Source organism: Sminthopsis crassicaudata, chromosome 1 (assembly GCF_048593235.1).
Source record: "Sminthopsis crassicaudata isolate SCR6 chromosome 1, ASM4859323v1, whole genome shotgun sequence".
Lineage (NCBI taxonomy): Eukaryota > Metazoa > Chordata > Mammalia > Dasyuromorphia > Dasyuridae > Sminthopsis > Sminthopsis crassicaudata.
The window spans coordinates 449702409-449728187 of NC_133617.1; the positions used below are offsets into that span (position 1 = coordinate 449702409).

Below are 25779 nucleotides of genomic sequence, written 5' to 3' on the forward strand. Positions count from 1 at the left end.
GTGTGTGTGTGTGTGTGTGTGTGTGTGTGTGTGTGTGTGTGAGAGAGAGAGAGAGAGAGAGAGAGAGAGAGAGAGAGAGAGAGAAAGAGAGAGAGAGAGAGAGAGAGAGAGAGAGAGAGAGAGAGAGAGAGAGAGAGAGGGAGAGAGAGAAAGAGAGAGAGAGAAAGAGAGAGAGAAAGAGAAAGAGAGAAAGAAAGAGAGACAGAGAGAGACAGAGAGAGACAGAGAGAGAAATAAGGAAGGAGGGAGGGAAGGAGGGAAGGAGGGAAGAAGAGAGGGAGGAAGAAAGGGAAAGAGGGAAAGAAAAAGGGAGGGAGAAGAGGCAGAGAAAGAGACAGAAAGACAAAGAGAAAAATATGTGGTGATGATTTTGATGATGATGTAATTTGATTTTGCTTCCATACAGCACTCACCAGAAGGATCATGATAGGTTTCTCGTATCTGGAAATATACTCCTTTCCTCTGGCAATAAAAAATTGCCAGGAACCCCAAGTATTTTATATAGCCTATGACAATATGGAAAACATTATAGAATTATAAGATCATAGATTTATTTTTAAGAATGCTTTCTTTTATTTTTAAATTACATTTTAACATTCATTTTTTATTGTTTTTGAGGTTCAAATCCCCTCTCCTTCCTTTCCTTCCCACTGAGGGCAAGTACTTTGATGTATATTATACAGATACAGTCATGCAAAACATATTTTCATATTAGCCATGATGCCAAAGAAAACACAGATCAAAAAAAAAAAAACAACAAGAAAAGTAAAAAGAATTTTAAAGTATTCTTTCATCTGCATCTGACTCTCTATCAGTTCTTTCTCTAAAGGTAGAAAGCATTCTTCATTACAAGTCCTTCAGAATTGTCTTGTATTGTTGTTTTCAGCCCTTAATTTTGAAAGAGGACCAATGATATCATGAGGTGATGTCTTGACTCCCTTGTGAATTGGATTTAAGTGAGGCAGAGTTGCACAAGGTCATCAGCCTCACTTTTTCTCTTCCAGAGTTATTGAAAATCCGAAAGAAAGACAAAAGTCAAGATGATTAGTGATTACCCAGGATATAGTGAATGACTGACCAAGATGCCTTCATGATTGTTGGGATAAATTGTTCTTATCTACCTATTCCACTGGGGAAAATCTTCACATGTTTGATGTAAATTACCATCAATCTGTTTTCAATCTGGTTACAATCAATACTGTCTGCTGAGACAGTATGGCTACTCCATGCTACAACTTCTTGGAACCATGGATGAGGGTTGAGTAGCAGACACAAAAGGCAGGGGGAACAGCCAGGAAAAGGGGACACACCAGAAGCACTAGTTTTTCCTATACACATTGTATTGTTGAGAATAGGTAATTATTCATAGCTGATCACTGCATAATATTGCTGCTATTGTATATAACTGTCAGGAGATCATTGTACAAAGTATCAGCAATATTTTAAGACCATAGATTTAAAGGTAGAAGATAATTCATAAAACTCTCTTTTTACAGATAAGGAAACTAAGGTACACAAAAATTAAGAGGTTTGTCCAGGGTCACAGAGAAACTGTGTTTCTGAGGCAGTGTTTGAACTCAAATCTTCCTGATTCTAGACCCAGTATCACCCTCAGAATCACTGATGTAGAAAAGATCAACTAATCTAACCCTCTCAATTAACATATAATAATGCTAAAACTTCGAAAAGAAGGGTAAATTACCCAAGATCACATAACTAGGAAGAGAAAAGACCCAGAATTCAAACCCAAATCTCCTTATCCCAAGTCCAGTAGTCTTTGCTATTCCAGGTCATCAAACAACTCCTAAATGAAACACTACTGCAGCTAACAAATGTTAAACAGCATTACTAGGAATCTAGGAAAATGGGATCCACTCTAAAAAGCTGTAGAAATTTCAAGAAAACAAGTAATAAGAGTTTGGAGAAGTGAGGTACAGATTGCAATCTGCTATGATATTGTTTGTTTTTTATATTGTCTACATTTCCCAATGTTTTCCACTTCCTGTCCCCATCCCAGAAAACCATCCCTCTTTGACAAAGAATAAAAAAGAGGTGGAGGAAGCAATTCAGCAAATATGAACATTATATGCAGCATTTTACACCTGCAGTCTGCTTCCTCTGCAAAAAGATAGTGTGAGCTGCCTTCTCACATTCCTTCTTTGGTATCAAGCTGGATCATTATGATTTCATAATATTCTTTTTGGGTGGATTTTTAAAAAAAATTTTAAGCACCTATTATGGATTAAGAGCAAGAAAAAATACAATAAGAAAAAATAATAGAGTTTTTTTCTATTAAAGAGATTACAACATGAATAAATACCAGGGATCTAAACAAAGGGCCTTAGGAAAATTTGAAGAGAGAGACAACATTGTAAGCTGGAAGAAAAAAAGAAAATTTCTTTGAAGAGTCAAGATGAACCCTGAAGGAAGAGAATTCCAAAAGGCAAAGCCTAGAAGGGAATGTACTCAGTGTGAACAAACATAAGTATAACGGAGCAAGGCAAAATTTTGGGGAACAACTATATCTATGAAAGTGAAATAATATGAAATAAAATTTAACAGGTATCTTAGATTGGAGTCAGTTAATGGAGACTGTCAAAGGCCAGGCAAAGGAATTTGAATTTTATTTCACAGTGATAGAGAGCCTCCAAAGTTTTCTGAACAGAATAGTGATATGAACATATCTGTGTCTTAAGAATTTAATTTAGGGGTACCTAGATTGTGTAATGGTTAGAACACCAGCCCTGCAGTCAGAGGACATGAGTTCAAATTTGGCCTCATAATCCCAATTGCCTCAGGGAAAAATTATTTTAACAATTGCATAAAAGAGGAATTGTGGAAAGGAGAGACTGGAAGCAGAGGAAATTGTCACAGTAGTTTAGGAGAGATATAGTAAATAACTAAACTAAAAAAAAAAGATTTTGAAAAAAAAAAGTTAGGCAACTAGAAAAAGAGATAAAGTCTTGAAGATGAAAATAATTCTTTGAAAATTAGAATCAGGCAAGGGAAAGTGAATGAAGATATGAGAGACCAAGAAATAACAAAAAAGATTATAATGAATGAGAAAATAGAGCAGAATGTGAAATATCTTATTAGAAAATGACTGATTTGGAGAACAGATCAAGAAGAGAAAATATAAAAATAATTGGACTGCCTGAAAATTGTCCTGGAATGATAGAACATGAGGGGAAAGTAGAAATAGAAAAAAATCCACTGATCACCACCTCAATGAGATTCTTTGTGGAAAACACATGGAAATAGTATTGCCAAATTTCAAACCCCCCAGATCAAAGAAAATTTTGCAAGAAGCAAAAAGAAAAAAAATTCAAATATGCTGGAGTTACAATTAGAATTGTATAAAACTTAGCAATAGCTACCATAAAAGATCACAGATCCTGGAATCTTATCTACTGACAATCCAAAAGAACTAGACATGCAGCCAAAAATATCATATCCAGCAAAATTATCTATAATGCTGAATGAGAAAAAAGGGACATTTAATGAATTTGCAAATTTTCAGGACTTTCTATCAATGAAACCTGAACTTAACAGAAAAATTAGCATATAACAGTTAATATCAAAGATTAGTTTCAAGGAACTAAACACAGACAAATTGAATGTTTCCCCCCCTGCCCTGGGAAATGTATACTATATGTTTAAGATTCATATCAACAATAGGGTAGCTCAAAAGAAAGATTGACAGTTAACATAAAAATAGTAATTATGTTACATAAATGAGGTGCAGAGGAAGAATAGACACAGAGGCATTAGAGGGGGGAAGAGGGCTCATAGTTCTGAAAACCTAACATCTGGGATGGGTTAATTAGGCAGCATTCCATATATATCATGAAAGGTATAGCACCCTCCAAAATCTATAAAGAAATAAGGGGGAGGGGCAGCTAGGTGGCACCGTGGATAAAGCATCAGTGTTGAACTCAGGAGGACCTGAGTTCAAATCTGGCCACTTCCTAGTTGTGTGACCCTGGGCAAGTCACTTAACCCCAATTGCCTCAGGGGGGAAATAAAATAAGGAAGGAAGGGATGGGTGGATGGGGAAGCAAAGGGTGAAGGAAGAAGATAAGGGAGGGATCCTTGGGTGGGGGGAGGTTAGATTAAGTTAAGAAGCAGAATTAAAACAGAGAGTTAGCAGGGATAAGAAAGGTGTGTGTGTGTGTGTGTGTGTGTGTGTGTGTGTGTGTGTGTGATATGTGTGTATGCATGTATGTATAGATCTACATATGTATACATAAATATATCTTTTCTTAACTATAGCTTGCTTGTGGGTGGTAGAAGGGATGAAAAGGGAAAGGAATAAAGTAAATAAGGTGCACAGCAGAGAACAAAAGAGCAATTGACAAGGAAGTAAAGAAAAAATGGACATTTATGAATCTAATTTTTTCTACATATATATTTTTTTTTCTTAATCTGGTAATTTGTTATATATTTTGAATCCTCTCATGTTCCACTGGGCACATGACAATGTTCTCTTTTCTTTTGCTTTATTTTGTATTCCTTTTTGGTTTTTCTTTTTTTATTATTCTGTTTTTTCAAATAAAATAAATTTTTTAAAAAAGAAAAGAAAAAGATTTAGGTGTTGGTGTGTAATGTCTGGACTAACTCTCTGGAGGACCTCAGAATCAGCCCGAGTCCTTGGTCTTAGTGGAGGAATGAAGGAGGCAGGAGACTCACAAGGATGGATGGTCAAAGATGAAGTCTGGAGTCTTCATTATGTCTGTCTGTGGCTGAGAGAATCTTCTGTGTCTGAGGCTCCCTTAAATAACTTAGTACGATTACATCACTATAGCACACTGAGCATGTACCAACTGTTAGGAGAGCCATTACATCACCATATCACATTAATTGTTTAGAGAACCATTATCTCACACTGAGTAGATGCTTAACTATAAATACCCTGCTGTCCTTGATTCAAGTGCATCTTTTCAGAATTCTGGCCCTCTACATTGGTGGGACATTGAAGTATATGTGTCCAGCAATTGATTAGAGATATGGACCTAGATTTGAGGGGAGAAGTTGGGGCTAGATATATGGATTTGGTAATCATTTATGTAGAGGTGATCATCGAACCCATGGGAACAGATAACATTACAGAAGTCAGAAAGGATCTATATACATCAAAACATTCATAGAAATAAATTTTGTTGTTGAGAAAGAAATAAAAACAAAGTGCGTGCCCATCAATGAGGGAATGTGACATAGGAATGCCATGCTATGATGAGTAGCAAATAAGAGGAATTTAGAGCTATGTAGGAAAGTTATATAAATGCTAAGGAGAAAAGTTGACTTATTTACTATGAAAATAATAGATGCAATATTATAAACAATAATATGAAGGAAAAGAACAATAAAAGTGGATTGATGTCTAAAAATAATTACCAACCCAGAGCTCAGAAAATAAATGAAAAGTTGTACCATGATCCTTTCATTGGAGAGGCAGAAGCTATGAGTGTGGAATACTGCATACCATATGCACATTCCAACACAACTTATTTGTGATAATTTATTTTGCTTAATGATTAGTCTTCCCCCCCAAGAAAGGAAAGTTGAGTAAAATAAGGCAAAAAAAAGGGCAAAAAAACCAAAACAAAACAAAACAAAAAAACAGTGGTGGATTGGATTGAAGGAGAATGGAATATGTATGTTTTGAAATGAAAGTGATATTAGAAGGAGGAGAAAGAATATGAGAAGGAGGAGAAGAGCTAGTATTTATATGCCATTTAAGGTTTGCAAAGTGCTTTCATACATAGAATACTCATAACAACCCTGTAATGTAGATGCTTTTATTATCTTTATTTTATAGGTAGGGAAACTAAGGCTGAGAGAGGTTAAGTAACTTGCCCAACATCATACAGCTATGAAGTATATGAGGCAAGATTTGAACTCAGGTGTTCCTGACTCCAAATTCAGCTCTCTTTCCACTGTGCTACCATACTATATACAAAGAAAACAAAAAAGCATCAATAGAACTGTTAAATTTTTTTAATGTATCACTAGCCTAGTGCTATTCACTAGCTTTTCTCTCACACACAATCTTGAAGTTTTAATATTATTTCCTTTCTTCTTTTTTGTAAAGAACATACTGTTAACTTTTTTAATTAAAGAAAATATGTTTTGATGTACTAGCAAAAAAATAAGTGGGACAGAAATTCTCAAGATTTTCCTCTATCCTTCAATAAACATTTATAAAAAAACCTACTTTGTTCCAGGTACTAGTATAGGTGCTGGAGAAACAAAAAAGAAAAAGATATGTGTCCTCAAGAAGCTTACAATCTAATACAATACATAGAAAGAAACTGAACATAGGGTAAGAGGAGTCATCAGAAGGTATCCAGAAGGGGGAGAGAGAAGTGGTGCATGATATTGACAGTAGATAGGAAATGAAGTTATCTGGAAAGGTCTCAGTCATCCATAAAGGGAGGCCTTGGAAAGAGTTCATTGCTCTGCCTTCTAGCCCTTCAATCAGAGAGGAAAGACAACTGAAGGAGACGAGGAGATATTGAACCTTAAAGCACAATCAGTGTTCAAGATGATGGCATAAGCTTATACGTGGAAGAAGTTTGATGGTCCTAGAATAAAAATTAAGCAGAGCAGTTGTGATAGAAGAGTCCTTAGGCCACTGGAGAACCATTTGAGAACTTAAATAAAGGCAACTACTTGAGTGATAAGGTACAATAACAGGGCTGCAAGGAAATGGAGCCAACCTGCCAGAAAGAAGGCTTACAATCAATCAATACAAATTTATTGGCACAGTGATAGAGTACCTAGCCTGCAGCCAGGAAGATCTGGGCTCAAATTTGGCCTCAGACACTTAACTTGGGTAATCCTGGGCAAGTCACTTTACCAATTTTGCCTCAGTTTCATTACCTGTAAAATGAACTGGAGAAGTTAATGGAAATCCACTCTAGTATCATTACCACAAAAATTCCAAATGGAGTCACAAAAAGCCAAAAACTAAAAATAACTAAACAACAACAAAGAACCTACTATGTGGCAGGCATTAGAAGAAGTGCAGGAAATAAAATCTGGTCATTTTGCTGAAGGCCAGCCACAAGTATTTCAATAATTAACCTAGTGCCTATCTTTGATATTTTTACAGTACTAGTGGCCCAGTGGGTCAGTCAGCAGCCCAGAACTGTTGGAATTACAGCTTGGAAGTACAGAAGGCAGCAGAAGGCAGCTTATGTTTGTGCATTTGGGTGCACAATACTTCAAAGTCATTGTAATTTTAGTTGACAGGAATCTTATTAGGAAATATTGCTCCAGGAGGCAGAATTCAACCCAAAAACTGGAACTGTGATTAAAAGATAATCTGGAAACAGTCCATCTTCTTTATCAAACTGTTTTTTCTTAGCTACATAAAACTGTTAGCTCTAGTCCCTGAACGCCGTTTTTCAGCTCTTTTTCACTACCTTATAAAAATAGAAGAGTTGGAGGTCAACTACTCTTGTTGTTATTCAATTGTTTTAGTCATGAATGATTCTTTGTAACTCCTTTTGGGGTTAACTTGGCAAACATACAGGAGCGGTTTGCTATTTCCTTCTCTAGTTTATTTTACAGATGAGGAAACTGAGGCAAAGAGGGTTAAAGGATATGCTCATGGTTGCACAATTACTAAATGTCTGAGGTCAGATTTGAATTAAGGTCTTCTTGAATCCAGACAAAGCCCTCTATCCATTCTTAATCCCTAATTTCACAGATAAGGAAATTGAAGTCTAGAAAAATAAAATGATATTTCCAAGGTCATAACACTAGTTAGTGATGGATACAGGACAAACACATTGCCTGGCTCCTTCACTACTGTTCTTCAACAGGATGGAGTGGAAAGAACCTTGGGAGTTGGAGGGATCTGGGCCTTGGGCCCAGTTCTGCTCCTAACTAACTATATGAGGTTAGGAAATTCACTTTATTTCTCTGAAGTACACTCTAATTTCTATAAAAGGAAGGTGCTAGACCAGATAAGGACTAGGGAATAAGTATTTACAGAGCATCAGTTTTGTGCCAAGCACTGTACTAAGCACTTTACAAATATTGTGCCATTTATTCTCACAACAACCCTGTTGGATAAGTGCTATAATTATCCTCATTTTACAATTGAGGAAATTGAGGGATACAGAGATTTAGTGACTTGTCCAAAGTCACACAGACCAAAAGTATCTGAGGCTGGATTGAAACTCAGGCTTTTTGCCTCTAGGCTAAAAACACCTTTGCACTATGCTGTCTAGACACTTAGATGATCAGATGATTACTAGATAATTAGATATTTCTAAGGCTGCTTATGAGTCTGACCTCCAATGACATTTGGCAAAGGAACTCTGAAATGATCTTCATTTTTGTCTTCATTTCTCTAGAGCCCAGTACGTGCTGAGGTGACCCAAATTGTATCACACTTTGATTAAAGAAAATTAAAGTACAACTAAGTTCTATACACAAAAAGCCTTTAGTAACTATGAACACAATTTTCAAAACTTCCTGTAATAGTAAACTATTATATGTAATTGTTCTTATTGCTGATTTATAGATTGCATACAACTTGGGGATAGGAATTGTTTTGGCAGTTAGGTGGTACACTGGATAGAGGCATCAGAAAAACTTATTTTCCTGAGTTCAAATATGGCCTTGGACACTAGCTGTGTGACCCAGTCACTTAACTATTTGTCTGTTTCCTCAACTGTAAAAAGATATGGAGAATTAATGACAAACAACTTTACTATCCTTGCCAAGAAAACTCTACATGGCATCCCAAAGAGACTAAAACAAATGAAAAGAAATTGTTTAATTTCGTATTTCAAAGGCCTTGGGGTTGATTGCTCAATTTGATGTTGTTACACTGTAAGGATGTGTGACATTTGAAGTGTGATAAAATGATAGAATCATAAATTGAGGGCATCAAATCTAACTCTATTTTTGCAGATAAGGAAACTGAGAAACAAGGATTTATATAATTTGTTTAAGGCCACACAGTTAAAATTTAGATGAGGCAGGAAATGAACCCAAGTCTTTCTTACATCAATTCATATATCTTATCCACTACATGCTATATCTCTTCACACAAGATAGATAGCTCAGAAGTTTCCCATGTTGTCATTCCTTTAAAATCTTACTTAGACAGGTGTGACATGAACTTTTCATTAAACATAAAAATAATGTCGTTGTAAAGCAGTTAGTTCAGTCCTCTGTGATCTCCTTCCTACACACTGAACCTTGGTCTTTTTTCCTGATTTATACTATTGAGTCACACAGACAGAGTTTGCAAGCCATCTCCAGCACCACATGAAATAGAAGGAAGGGATATTTGGGGTCATTCCCCCCTGCATGGCACTACATTCCCTTAAAAGGTTTCAAATGGACACACAAGCCTGACATTAAAGCAGAACTAAACAATGGCTTAGCCTATCCCCCATATAAGGTCAAGTATTAAAATGGTAACACCCCTCCTAGTTTATGAAGCAAAAAAAAAATAGAGGAATGTGGAGCTCCAGCACACAGAACAGAGGACCTAGGGACATTTCCTAAACCGGAAGATAGAAAGCTCATCTCATTGGCAAAGGTTTCATAAGATCAAAAGGAACCAAGTGCTTGCACAGAGTTTTGATAATTGCTGTTTTCTTTATAATAAATTATTTTGCCCTTTACCAAATATAATAGCAATTGCACAAAGCCAATTCATTTTCAGTGTTTTACAGTAGCAAGACAACTATTTAAGACAATATCCAAACTGAGGTTCAGAGGGGAGAAAAATATAAATAAGAAACCCCAGGCTTAATCCTTCCTCTCACTGTAAACATACATATACACACATACACACAAACAAGCACATACCCACTCATTAAACCCTACACACATAGGCATATACACATACATACATACATATACAATGTAACTATACACATATAACTGCATTCGTATACATTATGTATCATTAATTCCTAAGAATGGAAGAAATCTTTCATTTCTAGACAACTATAGTGATAGAAAAAATACTTTTTTAAGCTACAAAGAGTTCTTTAACCTATAACAAGGTTTTTATCTTTGTCTTCTGTTGATTCAAAACAAATTTTTTCATCCAATATCTGTTCAAGTCTGGAACCAATAAAGCTAAAAAAAACTCTGGATGGACCCTGGATTTTGTGAGACATAGTTTATTAATGTCTTGAAATAAGTTTTAATATTTATTATCATTTCTTTAAGACACAAATAAGCTTCTTGGATCAAACTAAAAATAAGCTATGCCATCACTTTCCACTCTTGCAATAATTTACTTTCCTAGGGTCAGATTCTTTACTTATTATGGAGTCCAGGCAATGCTAACATGCTACCATTTAGACCAGTCTTCTCTGCCTCAGAGGGCCAAATAATTTCAGTTGTAAACCACAGAATTTCAGAACTGAAAGGGAACCCAGAAAATAGACAATCTGACCCACACCTGACCCAGTATGCCCATTGACATCATTCATGAATAGTCACTGAGTCTTTGCTTAAAAATTGTTAGTGAGGGAGAATCTAGCACCTATATAAATCCCCATATAGCTTATTTTAATAGAGTGGTGAGCAAATAAGAACAGGAGAAATTCCATAGTATGAGCCCCTTCAACACATATAAAACATATAAACAAAGCACTGCTAAGAAGGCCATATTGAGAATACTTATAAAATAATTGGAATATTTCTAGAGAAACAGTGTCCTGAAGATAAATAAGCATCAAAACTAGTTACACTTTTTTAAAATTTTCCAATTTGGAAGAGGGAATTTAAAGTAAAATTAAGCATGAAACCTCAAATTCTTAGTACCAAAACATTGGTGATATGAAATCTTATTTAAGTAAATTTCCTTTTTGGACTCAAATAAAAAGTCTTTGTTGAAAAACATCATGGGACTGAAACAATAATTAATATACTAAAGGTATTCATGTATCCCTGAGCCTTAGAATTAAATACTCTGTGCCAGGCCACCACATACTTGTCTACCAGGTAGTCTCTAGATTTATTAAAGGGGCTGAGGAGGTAGGTAGGGATGGGAAAAGGGAGAGGGAAGGGAAGTCTACACAAGCATTTACTTGATAAAGTAAAATATCCCAAAGCCTTCACTTAAACCTCACTTCATCCCAATGATGGAAGTACAATAAAGTTTCCAGTTCTCCTATTGGCTTTGCAAGGCAATATGGCACTGAGGAAAGAAGATTACAGAAGATTTACTCTTCTTGCCCAACTCTACCACTAATTAGCTAGGTAACTTTAGCCATATCTCTTAAACCTTCTAAGCCTCAGTTTCCTCAAAAATAAATCATAATAATGTTACTTGAACCACCTACTTTAAAAAGTTCTTGTAAGTAGTTTTACAAATAGAATGGTAAATAAAGGATTTTTAAAATTGGACTTTAATGGACATCTAACTTATACCTGAAAGAAATTCCCACTGTTACATGCCGAACAAGTAGTCATCTAGCCTCTGCTTTAAAGACCTCCAATAAAGGGGAATCCACTACTTCTCTAACAAGCCTGTTACACACTTAGACAGCTGTAATTGTTAGGAAACTTGCAAAAAATTTGTTTCTTTGCAACTCAATTCAATACTCCTGTGAGAGAAGGCCAAGGATATACTTGAATTCCAGAAGAAAGAGAGGTATCAGCTTCCCAGATTGACATTCCAGACTTTATAATGGGGGCATTATTCAACTAATTCTTAGCTCAAATCAGAGTTAACCTAACATTTGCCTTCCCAGCAACATCCTCTAGAAGAAAATAATTCTAGTTTTACATAGATCTGAATGATTTTCTAGAGTTGGGGAGCATCAGTTTGTCGATATTACAAAGAAGGCTTTGATCATGGGCAGGTTTCCATGATTTGCCATAATAAACACATTTTCTTTAACGAAGTAATAGGTTGTGTAACTTCAAAGGCCTTAACTGAATTTAACTTAGGGAGAAAAAAAAGATAATTAGAACACTTGAGTTGAGGCCAAGTTGCCCAAGCTTATAGCTATATTCTTTCCCCTTTTCTGCTAATTGATGGTTATAAACATTTTAACAGTCTAAGCAAAACAAATTAAAGAGAAACATAAAAATTTAGTCATTAGAAAATGTACATTTTCCACCTGGCATCATAGACCTTGATGATAGAAAATTCAGAACTATACATAGCTTTCCTCCTTTTAGAATGTGACATGTTGGTGAGGGAGGAAGGAAGAGGTGAGGAATGGAAAGAGTCACTTTGTCATGACTGTTCAAAAACCTTGTTAGACAGTGACAAGTCACCAACAAGCATTTATTAAGTGTGTAAGTACAGTGGACTAATAGAAGAAATTGGATCCTACTAAGGAAGAGCTGGTTTCAATTCCTACAAATAAGGGATCTATGACCCAGGATCAGTTAACTTCTAAAAACCCCTAAGTAATTTTAAAGACAGTATTTGATCTACACTAGTAAATGGAATTTACTCATTAGGAATTCCCAGTATCAGTGAAACTACCTTTCTAGTTTGTTTTTTTTTTTAAGTAAAGGAAAAAGAGGAGAAAAAGGACAGAGGATGAGATAAGAGAAGAAAAATGAAAATAAGGAGACTGCATCAGAAAGATCAGCAATGCAAAGCTACCTCCAAATACCCTAATTCTACAAATGCTACAGATGCCCCCAACTACAGAGTTAGAGACAATGTTTCATGCAACAGCTTTACATCCTTTCTTTTGACATCCCTCATCTCCTCTCTTTTATGGCTCAGGCTCATCACTGATTTTTGTCTCATACTTGGGTCCTATTACTGTTTGGAAATCTGACCCACTTTTATTATGTGGTCTAAGCCTTTTGTCTTTGGCCTCTCTACATTTTGTTAGCTGATCTATTGAATATTTTTCCACTAAAGAAAAAGGTGCAAATCTTACACCTCCCTTATCCAACATTAGTCACCGGGGTCCACAGTGTCATGAATTTCAACCAGGCCCTAGAGAATCCTTAGTTACTTCATGAGGGTCCAAGTTGGGGTAAATTTTTGTCTTTAGTGAAAAATCTAGAGCTTCAAAAAGGCTTCAAAGGGATACAATTCCAAAATAGATTTAATTACCTATATCTATTCAGTCCAAAGCCAGCCAAATTTAGATTATGTAGCAACTAAGATATTTTACACCTATTTAGCCTATTTATAGATATGACAAATTTATAAATATATATGTATATATTTATATAAATTAGGTTAATATAAATTTAGTTTAAGTTCAGTTGTATATAGGCATTATATTTCTTTATGTTTTGTTCCATAATGTACACCATTTTAAATGTCAAAATAATACCAGTTAATATTTAAACAGCTATTTTAATCAAGAATTTTACTTTTACTAAAGAAAATCTTATTATTATCTTAGATTTATGTCTTGGGAATTAAATGGAATCAATAATTATCAAAGATCCTTACAACTCTGGAATTCTAACTTATTTTAACCTATGATGCCTAAGAAAAAGCATAAATTCTCAGACCAAAAGGCAATAATAGCCCAAGCACATCCACCTTATGGCAAGAAGCTTCTGAAAATTTATATGAAGGAAGAATTCACTAGGGGAAGTTCTATAGCACAGTAGAAAGTATCTTGGGCCTGAAGTCAGGAAGACTCATCTTCCTGAGTTCGAATCTGGTCTCAAACACTTTCTAGCTATGTGATCCTGAGCAAGTCACTTAATTCCATGTTTCTTAGTTTCCTTATCTATAAAATAAGCTGGAGAAGCAAATAGCAAAACACTTCAATATCTTTTCCAAGAAAACCCCAAATGGGATCATAAATAATTGGAATGACTGAACAATAAAAAGGGCATACCAGAAACATATTTTATTCAGGCACTATCCCATATTTATAAAATGAGCAGATTAACATATTTCAAGAAAACATAAGACATTAAAAATGATAGAAATATATAGATTTTCTTTGCCTTTTATAATGTTGTTTATGTCTTTGGTATTGGAAGAGGAGTGGGGATGGAGGTCAGTTATTTCTACACTAACAAAAAAAAATGAGATAACAGAACAGGAATTTTTCATTTTTTTGTTGTCTTGGATCCCTTTTGCAATCTGATAGAAACTATGGAATAGAACAAAATAATATTTCTAAAAGCATAAAATAAAATATATAGCATTACAAATGAAATCAACTTTATTGAAATTATCAATTTTTTAATTCACATATTCCAAGTTAAGAAGCCCTGATCTAAAGGCAACTAAAAGTTCATAATCTTATATGATAGTGAGTTCCTCTCACTAAAAGTCTTTAAGGACATATAAGGCACATGCTGAAATAACAATGAATACTGAAATAACAATGAAAAAATTGCACAAATCTAATTGAAAATATCTTAATATCACATAAATGTAAACTGTCTTTGCAAGTTGGAAAAACTCCAAATTGGGGTGGGAGGGGGAGAGGAATGAGTGAATTACAGTAAAGGAAGTGTGGGGTACTTGGTCAGTTTGAATCTGATTTAATCAGATATAAATCACATATAACCACAAATAAAGATCATGGAATGATAATCTTTAACTTCTACAAAATTCAAGTAATCTTAGAAATTTCATAAATTAATCTGTTATGTATGAAACTCTGGAACTACTGATAAGATTACTTTCAACCTTGGGAAGATTTGACTTATTACAGGTGCTTTAGATTAACATTAGAGGGGCAGCAGTGGCCAGTGGATATAGAGCACCAGCCATGAAGCCAGGATTCAAAATCTAAATTCAAATCTGACCTCAGACACTTAACACTTCCTAGCTGTGTGATCCTGGGCAAGTCACTTAACTCCAATTGCCTCAAAAAAAGATTAACATGAGAAGCAATCTCAAGAAATAAGGAATAAATTGTATATCCAGATAACCCAAGACAGTAAACTACAAAAAAAATCAAGACATAGAATATAATGCAAACCACAAAAGTGTTTTTTCTACATACATCATATTTCTATAGACTGCCAACAAATACCAAGAAAAATGCACAGAGAAATACCCTTTCTGATGACAAAAAAAAATTTAAATGATGTTAACTTATTAAAGAAATGTGTGACATCTACATAAAGACACCTTCAAAACTGATGTTAAGAGAAATTAAGGAATAATTGAAAAGAGCAAGTGTTATTTTCTGCATATAGTTAGGTTGAACAACTATAGTAAAAAAGTCAGCATTTCACAAATCAATTTAAAGGATTAATACAAATTAAATAAAATGCCAAACACAATAAAAACTCTAGCAGACTATTTCACATAACTAGAAATAGCCACAACCAAATTCATATTAAAAACAAAAAATAAAAAACAACTTAGGTAGGCAAGAATAATAATACGAAGTAGGGAAAAAAGAATGGTTGAAGGAGAACTTCAATCAGTTTCAATGCTTATTCTAAAGCAATATTCATTAAAATTATTTTGTGGCAGAGGAGAAAAAGAAATATACGAGTGGAACAATAGGGACATAAAAGGGTCAATCATAATAAAAACTACTGGGAATATTGGATAATGACAAGGTTTTAAAAATAAGTTTAGAGTTATGCTTCATATTCTGGGTTATAATAAACTCTAGATAAAATATGTAAATATTTAAATGATTTTTTAAAACTTTGCTTCAGTTTTCATCAATCAAACCAAAACAATTAAGTTAAATGTTGCTATAAATAATGAATATAGCTACTTTTAAAAACTATAGATTTGACTATACTAATATAAAAATATCTCACATCAAAAAAAAAAAAAAACAAACAACAACTTACATCCGTTAAAAAAAGAAATAAAAGAAATACAGGTAAAATTAGAAGAGAAAACAATTAACTGGAAGATGGGGTGTAATTCTTGTAACAAATGTCTCTGAAAACAGCCTCATTTCCAAGATATACAAGAAACTAATACAAATGTATAAAAACAAACCATTTTCCAATGGATTAATAGTCAAAGGATATTAACAAATCATTCTCAAGGGAAGAAATCCAAATAATCCAGTCACTTAAAATGTTCCAAATCACCAATAATTAGAAAATGTAAATTAAAATAATTTTGAACTTTTACCTCACTTTCATCAGATTTGTAAAGTTGACCCAAAAGGGGCAATGTTGAAGTTTCTGGAAGAAAATAGACACATTGATGCACTTTTGGTGGAGCCATAATGTAGTATAACCACTGTGAAAAGAAATTTGGGGTTAAAGGTAGAGCCAAGATGGTGGAATAAAAACTTGTCTGAGCTCTTCCCCAAACCCTTCCAATACCTTATTATTAAGCATTATCATTTAATAACGCTAAACAAATTCTAGAGGAGTAAAATCTCAAAATAAGATAAACACTTTTCCAGCCCAAGACAACTTAGAAAGTTGGTAGAAAAGGTAGAAAAGTGGAATGAGGTCTGGTGCAGGCCCTGTCAACATAGCCCTGGTTCTAGCAAACCAGGACCAGGCCTTAGAAACCAGTGAATTGGTAATGGCTGCAGTGACTGCTTCCAAAGCTCTCAGTCCACAGATGATAAGGGGATTTAATGAACAACTGATCAGAAAGAGATTGCAGGGGGATCTTTGCTAAAACCCAGGCAAAACTGTGTTGTAACATCTAGGTTGCAATCCTGGGTGATTGTTCTAGGGCTCAGAAGAGCATTAACCAAAGCCACAATGGAAGAGAGATCCTAGTCGAAGTTCCAGGACAGAAAAGAATGTTTGTGGTTGCTCACAGACCAGAGCACAGGTCAGGAGAATAGCAAACATACTTCTCCTTAAATCATACCACTTTGAAAGAACTGAAAACTTAAATGTCTTTTGAAGTATCTCTGAAAACAGTGAGCAAGGTCCCTGAAGCTTGGAACCTCTCCACTCTGGAAGCAGAGTCCTACTTTAAAAAAAAAGAGTTAAAAGTTAAGCAATAGACTAGGGAAATGAGCAAACAATCAAAAAAGATTCTGACTATAGAAAGTTACTATGATAATAAGGAAGATCAAAACACACATTCAGAAGATAATAAAGTCAAAGCTCTTTTATCCAAAGCCTCCAAGAAAGACAATCACTGCTCTCAGGCCAAGAAAGAGCTCAAAAAGAACTGAAAATCAAATAAGAAAAGTAGAGGAAAAAACAGGAAAGAGATGAGAGTCATGCAAGAAAATCATGAAATAAAAATCAACAGCTTCTTTTTTGTAAAGGAGACATTAAAGGTACTAAAGAAAATAACACCTTAAAAAATAAACTAAACCAAATGATAAAGGAAATACCATAATTCAATCAAGAGAAGAAAGTCTTAAAAAGCAAAATTGTCTAAATGAAAATAGAGAAAACAATTCAGTGAAGAAAAACCTTCTTAAAAAGTAAAACATTAAAAAAAAAAGTAAAAAGTTCCAAGAGTGGAGCCAAGATGGTGGAGAGGACACATGTTTCTTTCTGGCCTTCTCCTACAACACTCAGACAAATTAGCAAATCTAGTCTCTGAATTAACTCTGGACTGACAGAATCCACGAATATTGGGAATGCAACAAATTACCATCAGAAATTTGAATATAGGGGGCAGGTAGGTGGCACAGTGATTAGAGCACCAGCCCTGAATTCAGGAGGACCCGAGTTCAAATCTGGTCTCAGGTCTTAGCTGTGTGACCCTGGGCAAGTCATTTAACCCCAGCCTCAGGAAAAAAAAAAGAAGAAGAAATTTGAATATAGCTATTAGCAGAAGATAATTTCAAAGATTGCCAGAAAAGGTCTGTTTTAATGAGAAATGGAGAAAAGCTGCCAATCACAAGCAGGCTGAGCACTGACACCAGTGCATGCTGTGCAGACCTGGAATAGGGTACAGACTCCATGCAGCAGTGCAGACTCCATGTGGCAGTGCAGACTCTGTATGGTGGAGAATCTATGGGGAAGAATCTACAGCAGTGTTGATTACTCTGCCCTAGTTGCAAGCCAGCAGATAAGCAAAGAAGTTAAAACAAACAAACAAATAAACAAAAATCATCCAACACAAACACAAAAGATGAATAGTGAACCCTGAAAAGCCAGAATGTCATGGGCCCTGGCCACATCCAGCCAGCACTGGGAGTGAGTCAGCACCAAACCAGCATAGTCGTGGACACTTGTAGACGAAGCCACTGCTTGTAGATGAAGGCTGCCATGTGTAGAGGAAGCCGCTGCTTGTAGAGGAAGCTTGGAAAACCTCCCTGCCCTAAAAGCAGACCTTAATTTTTTTTTAATGAGTAAAAAAGCAAAGAGAATTCTGACAATAGACACTTTTATGGTGAAAGAGAATAGATTTCAAACCCTGAGGAGACTAAAAACAGATTGTCTCCGGATGAAGACTTAAAGGGTGATATAAATTGGTCCCCACACAAGTCTCTCCTAGAAGAAATTAAAAAGGATCTTAAAAGAGAGCTAGAAGAAAAATGGGAAAAGAAAATGGAAACTTTATAAGAGGATTTGGAAAAGGCATATAACACATTAAAAGACAGATTTAATAAAATGGAAAAAGAAAACAACTCCCAGAAAAACAGAATTTATGAAACAGGAAAAGGAAATAACTCCTTAAAAACAGAATTTATGAAATGGAAAAAGAAAATAAGTCCTTAAAAAACAATTTGTGGAATGGAAAAAATTCCATAGAACAAAATAACTCATTTAAAATTCAATCGGAAAAATAAAAATGAAATAAAAAAGTAAATGAAGAAAATAATTCACTAAAATTCAGAAGTGAACAAATGGAAATGAATGACTTAGTAAGACAACAAGAATCAGTCAAGCAAAACCAAAAAAATGAAAAAGTAGGGAAAAAAGAGTAAAATACCTAATTGAGAAAACAACTGACCTGGAAAATAGATGTAGGAGAGAAAATCTAAGGATTATTAGATTCCCTGAAATTCATGATAAAAAAAAGAGCCTAGACACTATCTTTCAGGAAATCATCAAAGAGAACTAAGCAGAAATCAAAGAATAAGAAGGTAAAATGACCATTGAAAGAATTCACCAAACAATTCCTGAAGGATACCCCAATATTAAAACCCCAAGGAATATTGTGGCTAAAATTCAGAACAATCAGACCAAGGAAAAAATATTACAAGCAGCCAGAAAGAAACAATTCAAATACCAAGAAACCACAGTAAGGATTACCCAGGGATTAGCAACTTCCACTTTAAAGAATCAAAAGGGCCTGGAATCTGATATCCCAAAAGGTGAAGAAACTTGGAAATGCAGCCAAGAATAAATTACCCTGCTAAACTGAGCATTTTCTTTCAGGGAAGATTAGACATTCGATGAAAAGATGATCTTCATTTATTTCTGATGAAAAGAGCAGAGCTAAACAAAAAAATTTGATCTCCAAAGATAAAAAGATAAAAAGAAAAGAACTCTTGAGAATTATATTTCTGTTATGGGTATACATAGAGAATGCATGTATAATCTGATTTTACTGTTAAAATATAAAAAAAAAGAAACTAAAGGTGGAAAGCAGAATGTACTGGAAAAAAGGGGAAAGTGGAGGTAAAATGAGGGAAATTACATCTCATGAAGAGGCAAAGAAGACATATTATAATTGAGGGAAAAAAGGAAAGGTGATGAACATTGTGTGAATCCTACTCTCATCAGATTTGGCTCAAAGAAAGAATATTAGATATATTTGGTTTCACCGAGAAACTTCTCTAACCTTATAGAAAAGTGAAAGGGGAAAGCGAAAAAGCAAAGAGAAGGCTAAATTGAAGTGAAAACAGAAATAGTAGGGGAAAGGTAGAAAAAATGGGGAGGGCCTCTAAAGGGGGAAGACTGCTTGAGGGAAGTAGTACTCATAAGTAAAATTCTGGGGAGGAGGAAAAGGAGAACAGGAAAGAGAAAAGTATGATTTGGGGTTAATAAGATGGCAGGAAACACAGAATTACTAGTTTTAACTGTAAATGTGAATGGGGTGAACTCTCCCATCAGATAACAGACTGGATTAAAAGCCAGAATCCTACAATTTGTTGTTTGCAAGAAACATATTTAAAGCAGAGTAATACATAGAGAGTAAAGGTAAAAGGCTGGAGCAGAATTTATTATGCTTCAGGTGAAGTAAAAAAAAAAAAAGGCAGGGGGAACCATCCTTATCTCATATCAAACAAAAGCAAAAATTGATCTAATTAAAAGAGATAAGAAAGGAAACTATATCTTGCTAACAAGTATATAATATATACTTATATATATATAAGATATATAGATATATAGATATATATATGTATATATGTATATATCTATATATCTATATCTATATCTATATCTATATCTATATATCTATCTATATATCTATATCTATATATATATATATATATATATATATAAGATAATGAAGTATTATCAATTTAAAAAAAATATCTGCACCAAGTGGTATATCATCTAAATTCCTAAAGGAGAAGTTAAGAGAGTTGCAAGAAGAAATAGACAGCAAAACTATAATAGTGGAAGATCTCAACCTTGCACTCTCAGAACCATATAAACCAAACTACAAAATAAATAAAAAAGAAGTTAAAGAAGTAAATAGAATAATACTAGAAAAGTTAGGTATGATAGATCTTTGGAGAAAATTGAATGGAGACAGAAAGGGAATATACTTTCTTCTCAGCAGTTCATAGAGCCTATACAAAAATTGACTATATATTAGGACATAAAACCTCAAAATCAAATGCAGACAGGCAAAAATAGTAAATGCAATTTTTCAGATCATGATGCAATAAAAGTTACATTCAATAAGAGGGCAGGGAAAAATAGACTAAAAAGTAATTGGAAACTAAATAATCTCATTCTAAAAAAGTGAATGGGTGAAACAGCAAATCATAGACACAATAAATAATTTCATGCAAGAAAATGACAATAAAGAGACAACATACCAAGGGGAAATTTTATATTTCTAGATGCTTACTTGCATAAACTAGAGAAAGAGAACAATGAATTGGGCTTTAAATTAGCTAGAAAAAGAACAAATTAAACCTTTCCCCCAATCAAATACTAAACTTGAAATTCTAAAAATAAAAGGAGGAATCAATAAAATTGAAACTAAAAGAAACAATTGAATAAATAAATAAAACTAAGAGTTGGTTTTATTAAAAAAAAAAAAAAAAACAACAAAATAGATAAACCTTTAGTTAATTTGATTAGAAAAAGGAAAGAGAAAAATCAAATTGTTGGTCTCAAAAATGAAAAGGAAGAAGGATCTAACTTTCTACCAATGAAGAGGAAATTAGTTAAAGAAAACTATTAGAAGTAATCCACAACTTTAGCAAAGTTGCGGGATACAAAATAAATCCACATAAATCATCAGCATTTTTATACATCACTAACAAAATCCAACAGCAAGAGATACAAAGAGAAATTCCATTTAAAATAACTATTCACCTAGCTTTTTTGGGATAAGAATTCACTAGTTGGGGGGCAGCTAGGTGGCGCAGTGGATAGAGCACTAGCCTTGAATTCAGGAGGACCCGAATTCAAATGTGGTCTCAAACTTAACAGTTCCTGGGCAAGTCCCTTAACCCCAGCCTCAGAAAAAGAAAAAGAAAAAAAAAAATTCATTATTTGACAAAAATTGCTGGGAAAATTGGAAATTAGTATGGCAGAAACTAGACACTGACCCATACTTAACACTATACACCAAGATAAGGTCAAAATGGGTTCATGATCTAGGTATAAAGAATTAGATTGTAGATGGCAGAGAAGAAACACACGACTCTGTGAACGTCCTCACTCCCTCACAATCAATTAGATAAATTAAGCCTCAAAATAAGCCCTGGACTGATAGATACCACAAGGACTGGAAGCACGACTTACCAGCTGAAGAGAATCTGGAGTTTCAACAGAAAAGGTCAGTTCCCAGGGGAGCAAGAAGAGAGGCCAGCACAGATGGCTGGGTGCTAGCATACAGCGCCAATCACGCTGGGGAGGGCTCTGGGATCAGAGAAGCCACTGAGATAAAGGAATCTGGCACAGGCTGTTAGCTCTTCTCTGCTAATTATTTAGCAGTTCAGAAAAGAAAGCTAAAATACCTTAAAAATTCAGATAGATTAGATTTTCCCCGGATCCTGGGGGTGACTCAGTAGATCTCAGCACCACGGGGCGTGGCCTCAGCTACCTCCTGAGAATAGTTAAGAGATTGACAAGTGGGTGGATACGGCCCAAGGCAACACACACTGCCTAGTTTAGCTGGAGGGAGTGGAACTCAGCTCCAGGAAGTCCCAGAGAAGCGGAACCTTTGAACTATGGACCGCGGTTTCTGGCAGACACTTCCAGTTTGAGCACAGGGGCTTTTCACGTCACCTGCTGCAGACATCCACGCCCCACCGGGACGCATAGGCTGGGCTTTGTGCTGCCTTTACTGTTCAGTCTCAACCTCAGGGAAGCCGCTAAAACACAGCGCCCTCGGGGCACAGCAGTGCTAATCACCTCTGAGGCACTTGCAGGGAGGGGGTGGGGAACTCTCTCCCAGAGCTCTATCTTAGCTCAGGCGCAGGAGCTGCTGCATCCATCCAGTCTGGGAGGAAGCTGGTAAAGAAGTAAATAAATAATTTCCTACCCCAGGGACAGACCCCAAAAGATTTTTAAAATATGAACAAAAAAGCCAGAAAAACCATAGAATCCTTCTACACAGAGAAAGAGCGGGTATCCAACCCCGAGGAAGTCAACAGCAGAGAGACAGCAGATAACAACCTAAAGGGGAACGATTCCTGCCCCCCATCACATAACTCTCTCCTAGAAGACACTATTAAAAAATTAAGGGAGTTTGAAGAAAAATGGGGAAAGGAAAAGGAAGCTATGATAGAGAATAACAACCTCCTGAAATTGGAGTTGGAAAAAATAAAGAATTCACAGGAGATGCAGGAAAACAAAATTTATGAATTAGAAAACGTTAAAAAAAAATCACAGGAAAGTAGGATTTCTGAATTGGAAAGGATAAAAAAGTCTCAAGAAAATAGAATTTCTGAATTGGAAAAAGAAAATAATTCTCAAAAAAAAATTAGGGAAATGGAAAAAAATTCAATAGAGCAAAATAATTCATTTAAAAATGAAATTGGGCATTTACAAAAAGAACTAAAAACTGTGAAACAAGAAAATAACTCCTTAAAAGTCAGGATGGAACAAATAGAAATGAATGACTCACAGAGAACCCAAGAATCAGTCAAACAAAACAAAAAAAATGAGAAGCTGGAGAACAACGTCAAATACTTACTGGGAAAATCTATAGACCTGGAAAATAGATCTAGGAGAGATAATCTGCGGATCATTGGACTTCCAGAAAACTATGACCAAAAAAAGAGCCTATATTCTATTTTACAGGAAATTATCAAAGAGAACTGTCCAGAGATAATAGAAACAGAAGGGAAAGTAGATGTGGAAAGAATTCATCAAACTCCTTCTGAAATAGACCCTAAAAAAAGAACACCACGGAATATTGTGGCTAAGCTGCAGAATTACCACACAAAGGAGAAAATCCTGCAAGCAGCTAGAAAAAAAAAACAATTTAAATACCAAGGGGCCACAATAAGGGTAACACAAGATCTGGCTACTTCCACATTAAAAGATAGAAGGGCCTGGAACCTGATATTCTGTAAGGCAAAAGATCAAGGACTGCAACCAAGAATGAACTACCCAGCTAAGTTTAGCATCTTTTTCCATGGAAGTAGATGGTCATTCAATGAAACAGAGGAATTCTATATGTTTCTAAGAAAAAAACCAGACTTAAACAAAAAATTTGATCTACATCCACAAGACTGAAGAGAAACAGAAAAAGGTACACAGAACCCTTGAGAACTGTAACTCTGTTGTGGGTATATAAAAAGTACTCAAGGATAATTTGATTTTACTGATATAAAAGAAAAAAAAGGGGGGTGTAGTAAAGGGAAGGAGGTCGTTTCAGAAAAAGGGGAAGGAATGATAAAAAGAGGGAAACTACATCCCAGGAAGAGGCATAGAAAATACACCATATCTGAGGGAACTTAGTGAGGGGGAGACTCATTGTGTGAATCTTACTCTCATCAGGAGAGGCTCAAAGAGTAAATAATTAACATATTTATTTTGCAGAGAATTTTCTCTCACCTCATTAAAAGGGGGGAGAGGAAAAGGGAAAAGGAAAAGGAGAATAAGTGAAGGGACTTGGAGGGAGGGGAGAGGGATACTAAAAAAAAAAAAGAGAGGGTTGCGCGTCACAAGGGGGGGTCTGTAAATTAAATATCGGGGAGGGGGATCAAGGGGGTTAAGGGAAAAAGCATAATCTGGGGATAATATGATGGCAGAAAATAAAGAATTAGTAATTTTAACTGTAAATGTAAATGGGATGAACGATCCCATCCAACGGAGACGGATAGCAGATTGGATCAAAAAGCAGAACCCTACAATATGTTGTCTACAGGAAACACACTTAAAATAGGGAGATACATACAGAGTAAAGGTAAAAGGTTGGAACAGAGCCTATTATGCTTCAGGTAAAGCCAAAAAAGCAGGGGTAGCTATCCTTATCTCAGATCAAGCAAAAGCAGAAGTAGATCTCCTTAAAAAAGATAAGGAAGGAAACTATATCCTGCTGAAAGGTAGCATAAATAATGAAGCCATATCAATACTAAACATATATGCACCAAGTGGTATAGCATCTAACTTTCTAAAGGAAAAGTTAAGAGAATTGTAAGAAGAAATAGACAGTAAAACAATAATAGTGGGAGATCTCAACCTTGCACTCTCAGATTTAGACAAATCAAACCACAAAACAAACAAGAAAGAAACTAAAAAAGTAAATAGAACATTAGAAAAACTAGGTATGATAGACCTTTGGAGAAAACTGAATGGCAATAGAAAGGAATATACTTTCTTCTCAGCAGTTCATGGATCCTATACAAAAATAGACCATATATTAGGACATAAAGATCTCAAAATTAAATGTAGGAAGGCAGAAATAATAAATGCCTTCTTCTCAGACCACAATGCAATAAAAGCTACATTCAGTAAAAAGTTAGGGGTAAATTGACCAAAAAGTAATTGGAAACTGAATAATCTCATCTTAAAGAATGACTGGGTGAAAGAGCAAATTATAGAAACAATTAATAATTTCACCCAAGATAATGACAATGATGAGACATCATACCAAAATCTGTGGGATGCAGCTAAAGCAGTAATAAGGGGAAATTTTATATCTTTAGAGGCTTATTTGAAGAAAATAGAGAAAGAGAAGATTAACGAATTGGGCTTACAACTTAAAAGGCTAGAAAAAGACCAAATTATAAACCCCCAACCAAAAATTAAACTTGAAATACAAAAATTAAAAGGAGAAATCAATAATATTGAAAGTAAAAAAACTATTGAATTAATAAATAAAACCAAGAGTTGGTTTTATGAAAAAGCCAATAAAATAGATAAACCTTTGGTAAATTTGATCAGAAAACAGAAAGAGGAAAATCAAATTGATAGTCTTACAAATGAAAAGGGGGATCTTTCCACCAATGAAGAGGAAATTAGAGAAATAATAAGGAGTTACTTTGCCCAACTTTATGCCAATAAATTTGATAACTTAAGTGAAATGGATGACTTCCTCCAAAAATATAGGCTCCCTAGATTAACAGAGGAGGAGATAAATTGCTTAAATAGTCCCATTTCAGTAAAAGAAATAGAACAAGCTATTAATCAACTCCCAAGGAAAAAATCCCCAGGACCAGATGGATTCACATGTGAATTCTACCAAACATTTAAGGAACAATTAGCCCCAATGTTATATAAATTATTTGAAAAAATAGGGGATGAAGGAGTCCTACCAAACTCCTTTTATGACACAGACATGGTACTGAT

The 25779-nt window shown here is 34.9% G+C and overlaps 1 protein-coding gene across 2 annotated transcripts in view; it reads right to left on the minus strand.

The window, feature by feature from the left end:
• The window catches only part of PGM5 (phosphoglucomutase 5), a 212719-nt gene that overhangs the window by 144636 nt on the left and 42304 nt on the right, over positions 1 to 25779 (minus strand). The window contains exon 7 of one of the 2 annotated variants that reach the window (XM_074280734.1): positions 16046 to 16156. The exons of the other annotated variant lie outside the window; for it this stretch is intronic. Coding sequence (XP_074136835.1) covers positions 16046 to 16156 — 111 coding nt within the window. The remainder of the gene's footprint in view (positions 1 to 16045; positions 16157 to 25779) is intronic. 2 annotated transcript variants of the gene reach the window in all.